This window comes from Vanessa atalanta, chromosome 14 (genome assembly GCF_905147765.1).
Source record: "Vanessa atalanta chromosome 14, ilVanAtal1.2, whole genome shotgun sequence".
NCBI lineage: Eukaryota > Metazoa > Arthropoda > Insecta > Lepidoptera > Nymphalidae > Vanessa > Vanessa atalanta.
Window position 1 is genome coordinate 4,439,332 of NC_061884.1, and position 13,056 is coordinate 4,452,387.

Here is a 13,056-nt window from a genome sequence, read left to right on the forward strand (position 1 = left end):
GGTGGTTATGCACCGCACACAAACACATTTTTAATATTATTCTACTAAAATTGGCCAATGGGAATAGCGATTCATTACAAAAACATTGAGTTTTACTTTTTTTATAAGGATATGAGTTAGATTTTAACTGAGTAATTCGTTCTGCAATAAAACCTTCAAGGGTAATATTGACAGATTTCAATTCAACATATCAGTTTGTGTCATAAAACTTTAATCATTATTATTTTTGGAAAAAAAACTTTTATATTTATTAATTTTGAATCATGGCTAATATAAAATCCAATAAGCCACTCGTTCTAAATGATCTACTTATACAGAATGTTAACACATGGGGCAATGTATACTATAACATTCCGTTAAGGCACTCAAACAATGAAACCAGAACGGGTACAAGTATAGCACATCGATACATACCAGCAATACCGCATAGCTTGGATTGCGTAAGTTTTTGTAAAATACCTTTATTAGAGAAAGGATTCGCATTCAAAATATGTTCTATAAAAATATTGCATCAGCTTTAAATATTTTTAATCAAAATAACTTTTATACATACCTATTTAAAAATATATTGCTATTTATAAAAAAAAGTAGATAATTCGTATTTTTATAGAATTATATAAGTATACATTTTATCTGCTCCATGTGGTTTATTCCGCGTTATTGCTCTGCGTCAATGGGTTATAATGTTATATATTCTCCTTTCCTAATAAACGGGCTATCTAATGCCTAAAGATTTTTTCATAAGTGAGGAATCTGAGATTAACAAAACAAACAAAAAAAGTCAGACAAAAAACCTATAACTTGATGGTATTTGTGAATTACATAGATATCAGAGTTATTATATTCATGTTTAGAAAATTGATGACCCACTGCCCGAGCGAGTGACTGGACGAGACATGGTGGTAGAAAAAGAATCATACAAAACTACTACTGGTGAATATTGTGTGAAACCTAACCCGAATAAAGCGATGGAAAGATCCGACTGCGCCATCAACTGTCGCAGAGTGATCTTCATGACCGGCGTCGAGAAAAAGGTACTCACTTGCATGTTAAATTAATAATAATTCATTTATATATAACATCATAATGCTGTTTTTAAACTTTAATGAGTTGTTATCCATTTTGGACATTACATTTAACATTTTGTGTTGTTTTTCGACTCGACTTTACTGATGGCTCTTTTTGCCTTATGTTTAGTGTGTTATAATAAAATAGTATTTATCTTTTTTTATGGAAATTTTATTTTCATAAAAAATAATTTAAGTTTATTTTTTTTATACAGACGTTTTGTGTTTTTAGTTATGATGTTTTTGTCACTTTAAGTGACACTCATCTGTATAGTTTTGTGCACTAGTCTGTATAGTGTTGTGCGTGTAATATTTATATTATAGTTAAAACTAAAAAAAATACTAGAAGTCAATCGATCCGTTTTGCATGTTTTCAGTTACAAAGTAAGAACATAGTACAGCCAATTATGATATCGGAAATGAAAGATAATTTTAGGGGAATCGTTGCACCGCCCACAGCACCTCCAGAGATCGATGTTAAGTCACCAGATCCTGAATATATTTTTGACGTAAGATCAATTATGCATTGATTACACATTACATACATTTATGTATATCATTTATAAGACATAAAATAAAAAATCCGAATACATACAAGTACTCATTTTACAAAATTAAATCTAGTGTAAATATACCGGTTCGCAAGGTTTACATGATAATTTATCGAGTATAAGCAGTGAGATATTTAGAAGTCGTACTTTTTCAGTAATCATATATATGCAATAATGATTTACATGTAACCTATAGAGGTATTCTGTGAGAATAAACTCGAAACTCACCACATAACAGGAGCGTGAAATTACAGAATGTGATATGTGACATTGACTATCATAATTATAAAAAATAGAATATGTGTACATATCAAAATGGCATGTATCACTGTCAAAATTTCACAAGTGAGATACGTTGTCTTGCAGAATCACAATGCTGTATTATAATAACGAATATTATATACAAGATGTAAATAGTTTTACCAACAAACTTAAAGAGATTGTAACGTTTTATTTTTTTTATTTTTAGGTAGTTGCATCTGGTCGAAATGAAGTTCCTGTAATATCAGATAGTGATGGTGGATTCCGCAGACTACTTGATCCTTATTTGACAAGTTACAGAGCTTGTAACAGACCTTTCACTGTGGACGAACAATACGGAATCGCTGCTAAAGATCAGATCACATTTTATTCGGAATTTAATGTACCAAAGGTATTTTGTATTGTTAAAGATACGATTCAAGTCCTATTTTATTATAGGTAACCGCCTATAAATGTTGTTTCACTAATTGGATATGGCCTCCTGTCCTTTCGAGGATGTTTTGAGTTTATTCCACCACCTTCTTATAATGCGTCTCGCATTAGTACCAGGTGGTGGAACTTGCAAGTTTCCTCAAGATGTATTCCTTTCAGGAAACCGCAGACATTGGTTAATATTAACATTCCTAATCGATGGGATCTCTTAAAATAGTATCTTACTATATTTGATGAAAGGCTATTTGTTAGAAGGCTCCATATCTGATAACTTTATGATATTCAATGTCTGGCCTGGCGCTAATGGGGTCAATGTTCTTTGAGCGAAATGTAAACCATATTTTGCCATTTGCCAAATCATTTAAAACTACTACTAAATAATATTACTAACTAAATATTACTCAAAAACGGCATATTTTATATCAAACAACCATAATCTGTTCATTGTTTCAATTATCCTAAGTAAGGGTTCATATCGACCCTTCTATCATCATGACACAGAAATATATTTTAAGTGTATTAATACATAATCCAGGCTAAAGGCTTAGTGGGATAATAATACACAAACAAGTATAATTTCGATTGTTTACTTAATTGAAGGTACGAGGTTTTGGTCCTAGACATAAGGAAATATGGATGCCGTTAACCGCTAAGGTACACAGAAATGTCTATGATAGAATTCACGTGAAGAAGGAATATAAAGAAGTGGCAGCTTGTCATAATCCTGTCAATAATATTAAAGGGTAATCGTAATTGTTCTTATTATTACGCCTTTCGCTTTTAAAAATATAGAAGGCAGGCATTAACTTGGTGGTAGTCCATTGAGCAAGTACATCTGGGTACCAACGACTCACCACAACATTTACCGCCAAGCAGCAATACTAAGTAACGTAGGGTGAGTGAGCCTGTGTAACTATGGGCACAAGGTATATAACATCTTAGTCTCGAAGGTTCCTGGTGCATTGAAGATGATGAAGGGATGGTTAATATTTCTTAGTCTATGTGCGATTGTAACCATTTATCATCAGTTAAGTTATTGGAAAGTTTGCCTAACTAAAATATATTTATTTAATTGATGACTCTTCAACAAAAGATTCTCCACACTAAATACGTATTCTTAAAATTAAACAATATAAGGGTAACAAACAACCTTCAATTATAGGAGACCACGGCATACACTGAATTTGGACAAGCTGTAAAGATGAATATCGAGGTCATTATTATTTCTAGAAAGTGTGTTATATTGTCTACAGAACCTTCGAACGTTGTTAATTTATGTTTATTTTGTTCTATTATTGCTAGATATGAAACTCCAAATTTGTCTCTTTGAAATATAGTAATAATTATTGGCATAAGATTTGCATGTTCTCATACTAATTTTGCTTTTATATTTTTCATCCTCAGAGTTTTTGTATCGGAAACGAAGAAGAAATACAAACTACCATTTGCTTCATCTTCCCTCGCTTCTTGGGGCCATGGAGAGATGTTTGACTTGGCACCTTTCCCCCCTAACCCTTATCAAACGAATATGGCTCCTTTCATGTATTGCAGTGATTACTGCCATATTGCTCAAGGCACCCCGCCTTATACGGTTATCGACCAATATAAGCACTATAGAAAACCACATAAGCCATGTGTTAAGAAATTTATGGTGTCCAGAGATTTTGTACCATAAAAGATTTATATGATCAAATTAATAAATCATTAGATAATGATTGTGTCCATTATAAATACTTTCATTAATGCAATTTATTTTCAAACCAGTCTAATATTATAACCGTGAAGTGAAGTCTGTTTGTTACCTTAACAGTGAAAACAATTCTAATGACATTTAATGGTAGAAATAAATCCCCTCCACGTCAAATTATTTATTATCGTCTATTAATATGAGTACGCTTACACTATGTTTTAACGTGCGTCGGAAGACTAACATGACAAAAAAATACGAATTATATTGTATTTGTTAAGTTTTTTGTATATAAAAAAAGTTGATGGCGCGCTTTCGTGAGTGAGTAAATCTAAAGGGATAAATTTCATTAGACAAGAAAAGCATCAATAAAAAAAATAATTGTACAGAGTCGTGAGTTTTATATATAAATATGAAAGGGTTGTAATAATTGTAATAAAAACGACTTGTGGCTGCGGCTGTTTATTTAGAAAAAAAATCAATCAATGGCAAGAAAATTTGTTTGCAGCTTAAGTTACCTGTAATTAAAACGAACTTTGAAAAAAAGCAGCTTTGGTGCAAATTTGCATTCCATAAATTAACTACTCTTTTGTGATGACCTAGATTCACTAGATTTAAGTAAATGGATATCATTGGAAATTGCTATATTTTGGACGCCGAAATACCTTTACCAATACACTAAGGTCACTAAAGCAGTAAGACGCTAGTAAAGAAGTATGACTTTTGGCGATTCTCAAGCGTAATCGTAATTGTCACGCACACAAAGATAATAAAGTTGGCTTTTGTGTTTCAGTTCTTTTTATTTTAGAGCCGAGATGGCCCAGGGGTTAGAACGCGTGCATCTCAACCGATGATTTCGGGTTCAAACCCAGGCAGCACCACTAAATTTTCATGTGCTTAATTTGTGTTTATAATTCATCTCGAGCTCGGCGGTGACGTAAATATCGAAATTCTGCCACACGTGTATTGCACCAACCCGCATTGGAGCAGCGTGGTGGAATATGCTTCAAACCTTCTCCTCAAAGGGAGAGGAGGCAGGAGGAAATTTACAGGCTGCTAATGTATGTAATGTAATATTTACCTTACGCATCTCTTGATACAAGTTATCTCAATGTCTGCCGTTAAAAATTTAACACACATCGTGCACGTCTTTAGTTTAAGTGTAAAGTTTGACTCGATTTAGAAGTTTTGATCTGAAATTGTTTTATTTGATCTTCTTATTATGAAATGAGCGTTGTTTGTTCAAAGTATTCAATGTTATACCTTAGGCTTTCTTACGAAACAGTTGGAACAAGTAGGTGAGTCACATTCGCATTGTGAAATTTTATTCTTTTTCTGTGGAGAATAAGTTTTGTAGTTATTAGTACAACTGGAATAATTTTCATTTTATTATGAGGTAGTTGGTAACAAAACCACGTGCCCGAATATATTTATTTTAATTATTTTAATAATTGAAAACTGTTTGATTGTTAAATTAATAATATTAAGTGAATTTTAAGGTGTTAAATTAGTCTAAAATATTTTACCGTCCATAAACAGTTGTTATATTGAGTGAATAAGGTCCCATTTTTGTTATAAAAGGCCGAACGCTCGCCGGTATCAAGAGGCTTGTTCGAGCCGTCGGAGCGATCGGACCTTCTCAGTTTGGAATAAATCAGAGAAGAATATTTTCTGAGTTTAATTTCACACCTTCGAGGATGGATAGAAATCCAAACCCTGACATTCGTGACGTCAGCAATGCTGACGTCATATTTTAAAAAAAAAGCCGGGACATGCTTCTTCGTCATATAAAATGAAACGTGGATCATAAACGAAAGTAAACGGAACATATACTTAATTTATATCTATCTCTTTCAAGGGTGCGAACTGATGATACATTAACAGAAAACACATTTGCTTCCACAATTGAAAAAGCTTAGTAATCAGAAAAAACCTTTCCCTAGCTTTGGAATATCTGTTTTTATTAATATGGATATACTAGCTACTCGCCCCAGCTTAGCACGACTATTCTACACATTTTTATAGCCCGTGTAAACTGCTAATACGGTTTAAACGTTCTTAAGTTATACTATATACAAAGTTATAGAAAAACTTCAAAAGAAGATGAATTAAATTGGAACAGTCGTTTTAAACTTATGGCGTGACCAAGAGAAATAAATATTAATTTTAATATTTATAAATATATATAAGAATATAATATATAAATATAAGAAAGATGAATTTAAGAATTGTAAAATGAATAAACCTTGGGTAACTGTTTGTTTGTCTTCGTATTACCATAAATAGTTTTCAAGGAAACTATTTCAACTGTCTGTAACAAATATATATCAGTATAATGTAGAACAATATATAGTATATTATAATAACGGACGAAAGTATGTATATTGTAAACAACCTGGATACGTACCCCCAAACATGAACAAGAGTGCTGGTCTTTTGGCGTTTTATCCATTATATTTTCACTTTTTCCCCCCAAATCTACTCTCAATTGCCGTTTTCATGGATGGATTATTCTGGAAACATAAAGTTATTATAATAATTGTCAAAATCATAACATTCTATAATTAAAAATACAAAAAATGGCTTATTTTAAGTGTAGAATATTTAACATTTTTTTTATTTCTAAGGAACGGATAAACGATATTAAAATTGATTAATTGTTTAAACTCACCCCAGGACAAAATTGGTTCTCACATTTAGTGTTCTTCGATTCATCGTTGCATTTACCAGTCTACGAGCATATCATAAACATAATAAATTATGAAAAAGAAAATTAATGAACAGGTTCAATACAGTTTTATTGATATTGATACAATTGTTCACAATTATTTCTTATTAAGCAAGATACTTACAGAAGGACATCGTTCTTCGGGCGGAATTGGATACTTTCTCTTCCTTGGCGCTCTACATGGTGGGTTATGGAAACATCGCGATGGGTGGTTACAAGGGGCTCCAGCTCGTGCTGGCCAGTAGCACGGCATCAGGTAAGGAAAGCAGGAAGAGGGAGGAAGACATTGGGGGAAATGGTGACAAGACCTAGCGGCCATTGGCTGAAAATTTAACAAAATAGTTTTTGTGATGTAAGTATGTGGTTTACTTAACAATTCATATAACACAAATATTTACAATATGTTTAAAGAAATTACCTTTTGCAAAATGCAACTAGATCGAGGCGTTAGCTCCAGCTAAAATAATAAAAAAGTAAAGATATATTAATAGTTAGAACTATTTATTAATATATGTTCAAAGTAACAAAAATAACTTACAGGGGATGGCTCGAACTTAGGTTTCCTTTTAAATGATACCTGAAATTCAGAATAAAATGAATAAAAATAGGAGAAACAAATAAACGAAGATATTGCTATTCATAAGGTAACTGCCTCGTTCGTCTAGTGGTAACTGCACGCGCTGAAGGCGTGATTAAGTGGAAGGCTGATCCGCTAGGTGACACGAGATCTTCCTGCAAGCAATCTTGTCGCCAATGCTCCACTTAGAGTAAGCTTCCAGCGTGTGAATTTACCACTATACCAACAAGGCGCTAGCCTCCCGTGAGACCATTGTGTGTAAGAAGGACATGTCAAAGCGGAATGGAAAGATGGAATCCAAGCGCAGCAATTACAAAATTATACCACCGAAATCTGTTCCATAATTTATTATTTAATTGAACAATTAGTCTCGCTGACACGACATGCGACGACGATAGTGTATGTTTGATACTCATGAATGAGGTTTTAGTAGGATAAAAAAAGAGTAATATAATGAATTCATAATTATATATGTAAATATAAATGTATGTTATAATTATCTGCTTAAAATTAATAGACGTCGACCGCCTTAAACAGATTACAGTGGAAGTTTGCACATGTTTGTTGTTTTATATTATTTAGTCGCTAGATGGCGCTGCATCATTTCAATAGGTCGATATGTCATTTGGTATATAAACAGGCACAGCAAAGTCTGCAAGGATATAGTGGTGTATTATAAATATGGATATTTTACCTTCAAGCCATAACAGTTGTTGCAATCGAGCCTACACTTGGAAGTGTGACATAGTGACTGAAAAGTAAGAAAGTAGGTATGAAAGTGCTTTTAATTTTTTATGCATACTACTCACGATTAGAATATAATTTTGATTAGTTATTAATTATTATTATAGGATAACAGATTCGCAATAGGTCTCCTGATAATAAGTGCACACTTTTGGACATAGAGACTTTATTTGTCTAAACGCTGCAAATGTTATGGTCCTCATGCCTGTAATGCAACTGGCACACGAACTGGAACAGCACAACAAGACATCATATTTCCCAAGGTTAGTGGCGCATTGGCGATGTAAAAAATGGTCAATATTAACCATTCCTAACCAGAAATATATAGTGTGTTGCTCTTAGACGGCAAAATTACTGAACCGAATTTGTTGAAATATGGCTTGTAGTAAACTTGAAACGATTAGAATATAATTTTGATTAGTTATTAATTATTATTATATGATAACAGATTCGCAATAGGTCTCCTGATAATAAGTGCACACTTTTGGACATAAGACTTTATTTGTCTAAACGCTGCAAATGTTATGGTCCTCATGCCTGTAATGCAACTGGCACACGAACTGGAACAGCACAACAAGACATCATATTTCCCAAGGTTAGTGGCGCATTGGCGATGTAAAAAATGGTCAATATTAACCATTCCTAACCAGAAATATATAGTGTGTTGCTCTAAGACGGCAAAATTACTGAACCGAATTTGTTGAAATATGGCTTGTAGTAAACTTGAAACAAGTACAGTTACCTTACAACTGCATTTTCCTCTTGGACATTGACTACACTGAAAAGTATTTTTTTTTTTATTACAAAATTTACATAGAGATATTTACTTTCAAGCATTTAATTTTAATATCATAAGATTATCTTACAAGTGACGGGCAGGGGGGATCAACCTGCAAATGAAAACAACTGTTATTTCCTCATATTAATGGAATATCTTATTCCCAAATTTATCTTATTCCCAAATTAATTTTATTATTATTAATTAGGTCAGTTAGATAATTCTCAGAAATCACGTCGGTATATGATAAAGGGCAATCTTTGCGATACATTACGAAGTACTCCTCGATAAATTTCCAAAGTGAAACTGAATCATCAGTAGGAACTATTCTGTAAGAGTTCACTTCGTATCTCATTCATGAAATGTCAAAAATCAACTTATGGTGATACTTTTAAACTTTATAATTAATGAACTCGATGTCGCATTAGTATTTCATTACCGTTTTGAGACTTCATGATCGTGTTCTGCAATAAGTTTCGAGTTTGTTCTTACAAAATAGCTCTTCAGTTAATGAAATAGCATATATTTGAATGCATTATTTTTATTATCACTAATTTGATGGAATGGATTGTTGATTAATGATTTTTAACTTATTATATCGATACATACACAAGGCGGGTCGCAAGGTCCCACACAAACTGGGCAATATGGGTCGAAACAGCAACTGCGACATCCGCCACACTGGAATATGCCTTTGTCTTAAAATTATATCATACTAGTGTTCGGAATTAATTATGCTACCCAAATTATCAACCAGGAATAATTTCAGGGACGTAATTTCGGGGAAACACACGTAAGAGGACAAGTTTTGTGACATGTTTGTAGGCTATTATTATTGAATATAGCTTACCTTTAAAGAAGCGGGTAGATCAGTGTTACTCTGTAAACAAATATTTTCAAAGTAATTATATATAGTACTCGTTTAAAAATCGGTCAATGTCTGACACGTTGCTTCTTTTATATTTTTTTAATGTCTCATCTGAATCAGTATCATTACTTATTACTTAATCTTTAATGTTTTGTGTATTGGTAATTCAATAATAATAAACATTACTTGATGCAGGCTTTGTGCAAGCTTGTATTTGTAGGTTCTTACAGTGCTAATGTCAATGGGCGGTGGTGACCACTAACCATCACGTGGTCCATTTGCCCGTCTACCTACCAATTAAGAGCTACTGTTCTAATTGTAATAGTAAGCTTGTGCGATTACTGACATAAGAGACTAACATAGATCTCATGGTCATTGACCTCATGATCTCATGACCATGACCTGCGACGGAGTAAGTAAAAGTTAATATCTGGAATATTAACTAGCAGCTTGGCGACGTGCCACGTTAAACTTTACTGTTACGCCTCTCTTAAAATAATAAATAAGCCTGATATATTAGTAAAGTTCAATTACGAGCCTTGTTCCTACAGCAGCCCTTTGCGCAGCATATCTGTATTATAGCTGTCTGAGGAAACGCCGGCTTAACGTCTTCCTTGCGTATTTTTTTAGATGTCTTCTTTCCAACTATCGTTATATTCGATAGTCCGAACATATTGTGTTCTCGGTCTAATTTGAGAATTGTTGATAAACACTTTTCTCCGAAACTGTGACGATGATTTATTCCGTCATCCGACTCTCGGCTACAAGTTGAGTTAGCTGAACTACTTGTTGTCAAAGATTGTGAACTGAAACAATATTACAATCTTGATAAATTTTTCAATCCATGTACTTGTGTTTATATTATGTATAAAGTTAAATACCGGAGTAGGGCCTTTAATAGTCAATTAAAATTATATACAAATATAAGTTTTCTGCATGTTTCTCACAATTTTCATGGAGTATTAATTTCGTAAAAACAATAATTGAACATTCAAAGGAAGTAATAATAAATGTTTAAATTAAGATTACTTTTTATATATTTAATTTTAAAATAATATATTTTTTAACTACATTAAGAAATCAAATAAAACACTGGGCAACAATAGTATCTTGAATCCTTTTTCAAATATTTCTTACCTATTTTAGTTTCAACGATGTTGAAATCCTCTTCGTTTACGTCTTATGATAGCGCCTGTTAAGGCATTCAATTTTCTGGAAGGACAGCGAATCTGAACACCGAAAAATAAATAACAAGTATCTACTAGTTATATTATATTTTACCTGGAATCTATAGAACCTTCTCTTCCTTCAGACAACCATTTCATTTTTGTCAATTTTAGTTTTTTTGGGTTTACGTATTGATTATATTCTTCACTATCAGAAAGATCACTGTCGTCCTCACAATAACTCGCCTAAAATATTTATTAAAAATTCCATATTTCTAATACAAATTGATTTTGTTAACATATTTTAAATAGATTAATCATCTTACTCACGTCAATTTTTCTCTCTATTTCGAGTTCAGAGATAGTTTTGTGTGGATTTGTTTCAACAAGTTCATAGAGGGCTTTTGTTCTCTCTACTTTTATTGAATGATCTTGAACAATCTGGGAAGATTAGAGAAGAGAAGAAGAAACAACAACAATAAGTTGAAATCTTAGTTCCCTTGCTAATGTATCATAAATTCCCAACACTAACTGTCCCTTTAGAATGTTCTTCAACTAGAGAAGAACAGAGCCATCCTATTGCAACTCACATGCACTGGTGAAAAAATTGTAAAAACATTTCCAAGGTACTTGGCTGTAAAAGTTTGCCAAAATCTATTAATGTGCCGACCATCTAAGTAGAACAAAGCCAAGCCAATTATTATATGAAACAACCGTGGTGATGATGTAAAATAAACTGCACTGTAGTTGATTTCAATGGCAGGAGGAGCAAAAAGAAATAAGCAACTTTGACCTTGACTTTAACTAACATCATTGGCCGAGATCTAAACTAATGTATGTTATTAATTATGGATTCATAAAAAATTGCGTTTTGTGTGACGACGAAGTTGTTATCAGAACTTTGGAAGTAAATTTAAACTAAATAGTATTAAGTCTATTTATTAATCAAGAACTGTTTGTAGCTTATGCGCTATTACGTTATAGCAGAGCAAATGGTATGTGGCAGGGAATATGTAAACGTAATCCTCCTGCCATTGGAATATAATATACTAACTTCGTCAGAGTTCATAACATGTAACGATCTCCCTTGTCCTCGGTCCATTGAATTCTTATCATTATTATTTCCACTTAATGATGGTTTTACTTCATTAATCAGGCATACATAAGTGAAGAATACATTCTGGTCTGATGCACTCCTTGCCAGTTTCATTGGGGATATATGGTTTATGTTGTCGTATTGTTGTATATTATACTCGTTCAAGAGAAGCATCGTGTATGATTATTATTAGTACAACTGGTTAAATTTTTAGTTCGGCATGTTATTAGCAATTGATCGAAGATTTTGATTGATTTTGATTTTCTACGCCATAGCTCTTGAAATTTTTAATATGAATTTGAATTTATCACCAATCAGTCATTGTTTTGTTTTCGTAGACAACGCCTGCCAAAAACAGTTTTAAATTTATTTATTTTTTCATAATTATAGTCATACGATCTTCTTTATCAGTCAGAATTCAGATTGAATACAAAATAATGATAGAATTAAGCCATAGAAAAAAAATTCATGTGATATTTTGTGATTTGAATGATTTGGGTATTTTTATCGGATTAGGAAGTAATTTGTGTCAAGCGCGTTAATTATGTTTGCTCTTTGAATAGAAAATTGAGGCTTATGAACTTAAATATTTAAGGATGCGTGAAAATTGAAAAAGTGACCCCATTGTAAACAATTTCGATTTATAGTTGTAGTAATAGTTCAAATGTAATATATTTTATAATAACATAAAATCTTCTTGAATTAAACAAGTTGTTTGTACAATTAATTGAGCGTGTTAAAATATATTTTTTGATGCTTTCGTTCTTATGATATATTTTAATTTAAAATGAACAGTAGAAGTACACCTGGTTCAGTGTCCAGTGACCCAGTGTGAATGACATCGGGTCGTGCAAAAACCGACTTTAACAATGGAGTAACAAAAAAAAAACTGATTTTCACTCAAGATTAGCGGCTACGCTCCGATCGTCGTGTTGAATTCCGTGTCTTTTTTATGAAACTACAATTTCGGTGTGAATTAAAATACATTATCAAATTAATAGGCGTTATGAAGTGCAAATTACAGTAACAAAATTGTATATATATTATAAAGATGAATTACTGATTATATTTTTATTTTAAATTAAAGAATATAATTCTTTA

General features: G+C 32.4%; 2 protein-coding genes across 3 annotated transcripts; one reads left to right on the top strand and one right to left on the bottom strand.

The window, feature by feature from the left end:
* Positions 1-263: 263 nt before the first annotated feature.
* On the top strand, positions 264-3,986 carry LOC125068985. The gene is made up of 6 exons (XM_047678391.1): positions 264-440; positions 855-1,034; positions 1,445-1,576; positions 2,088-2,270; positions 2,912-3,054; positions 3,716-3,986. The coding sequence occupies exons 1-6, from the start codon at positions 264-266 to the stop codon at positions 3,984-3,986; spliced, it is 1,086 nt and encodes a 361-aa protein (XP_047534347.1).
* Positions 3,987-4,444: 458 nt separating this feature from the next.
* Positions 4,445-12,240, bottom strand: LOC125068686. 2 transcript variants are annotated; one of them, XM_047677962.1, is made up of 18 exons: positions 11,914-12,240; positions 11,190-11,300; positions 10,975-11,105; positions 10,232-10,499; positions 9,676-9,705; positions 9,435-9,506; positions 8,914-8,937; positions 8,790-8,825; positions 7,998-8,054; positions 7,265-7,303; positions 7,145-7,183; positions 6,851-7,048; positions 6,670-6,729; positions 6,406-6,511; positions 6,244-6,309; positions 5,262-5,333; positions 5,080-5,191; positions 4,445-4,516 (listed from the first exon to the last, which is right to left on the bottom strand). In XM_047677962.1, the coding sequence occupies exons 1-14, from the start codon at positions 12,127-12,129 to the stop codon at positions 6,458-6,460; spliced, it is 1,335 nt and encodes a 444-aa protein (XP_047533918.1). In that variant the 5' UTR covers positions 12,130-12,240; the 3' UTR covers positions 4,445-4,516; positions 5,080-5,191; positions 5,262-5,333; positions 6,244-6,309; positions 6,406-6,457. The 2 variants fall into 2 exon arrangements, with proteins under 2 accessions (XP_047533918.1, XP_047533919.1); XM_047677963.1 differs by having other exon boundaries at positions 6,394-6,511.
* Between the last annotated feature and the right edge of the window lie 816 nt (positions 12,241-13,056).

Bases quoted from the DNA above. Each gene is read 5' to 3' on its own strand.
- LOC125068686 (XM_047677962.1), bottom strand. From the start codon at position 12,129: ATGCTTCTCTTGAACGAGTATAATATACAACAATACGACAACATAAAC. The intron at 9,706-10,231 runs GCTCGTAATTGA...ATTTGTTTACAG, and splicing joins AGGGCTGCTGTAGGAACAAG to AGTAACACTGATCTACCCGC. The intron at 9,507-9,675 runs GTAAGCTATATT...GGCATATTCCAG, and splicing joins ATCTACCCGCTTCTTTAAAG to TGTGGCGGATGTCGCAGTTG.
- LOC125068985 (XM_047678391.1), top strand. From the start codon at position 264: ATGGCTAATATAAAATCCAATAAGCCACTCGTTCTAAATGATCTACTT. The intron at 441-854 runs GTAAGTTTTTGT...ATTCATGTTTAG, and splicing joins TACCGCATAGCTTGGATTGC to AAAATTGATGACCCACTGCC. The intron at 3,055-3,715 runs GTAATCGTAATT...TTTCATCCTCAG, and splicing joins CCTGTCAATAATATTAAAGG to AGTTTTTGTATCGGAAACGA.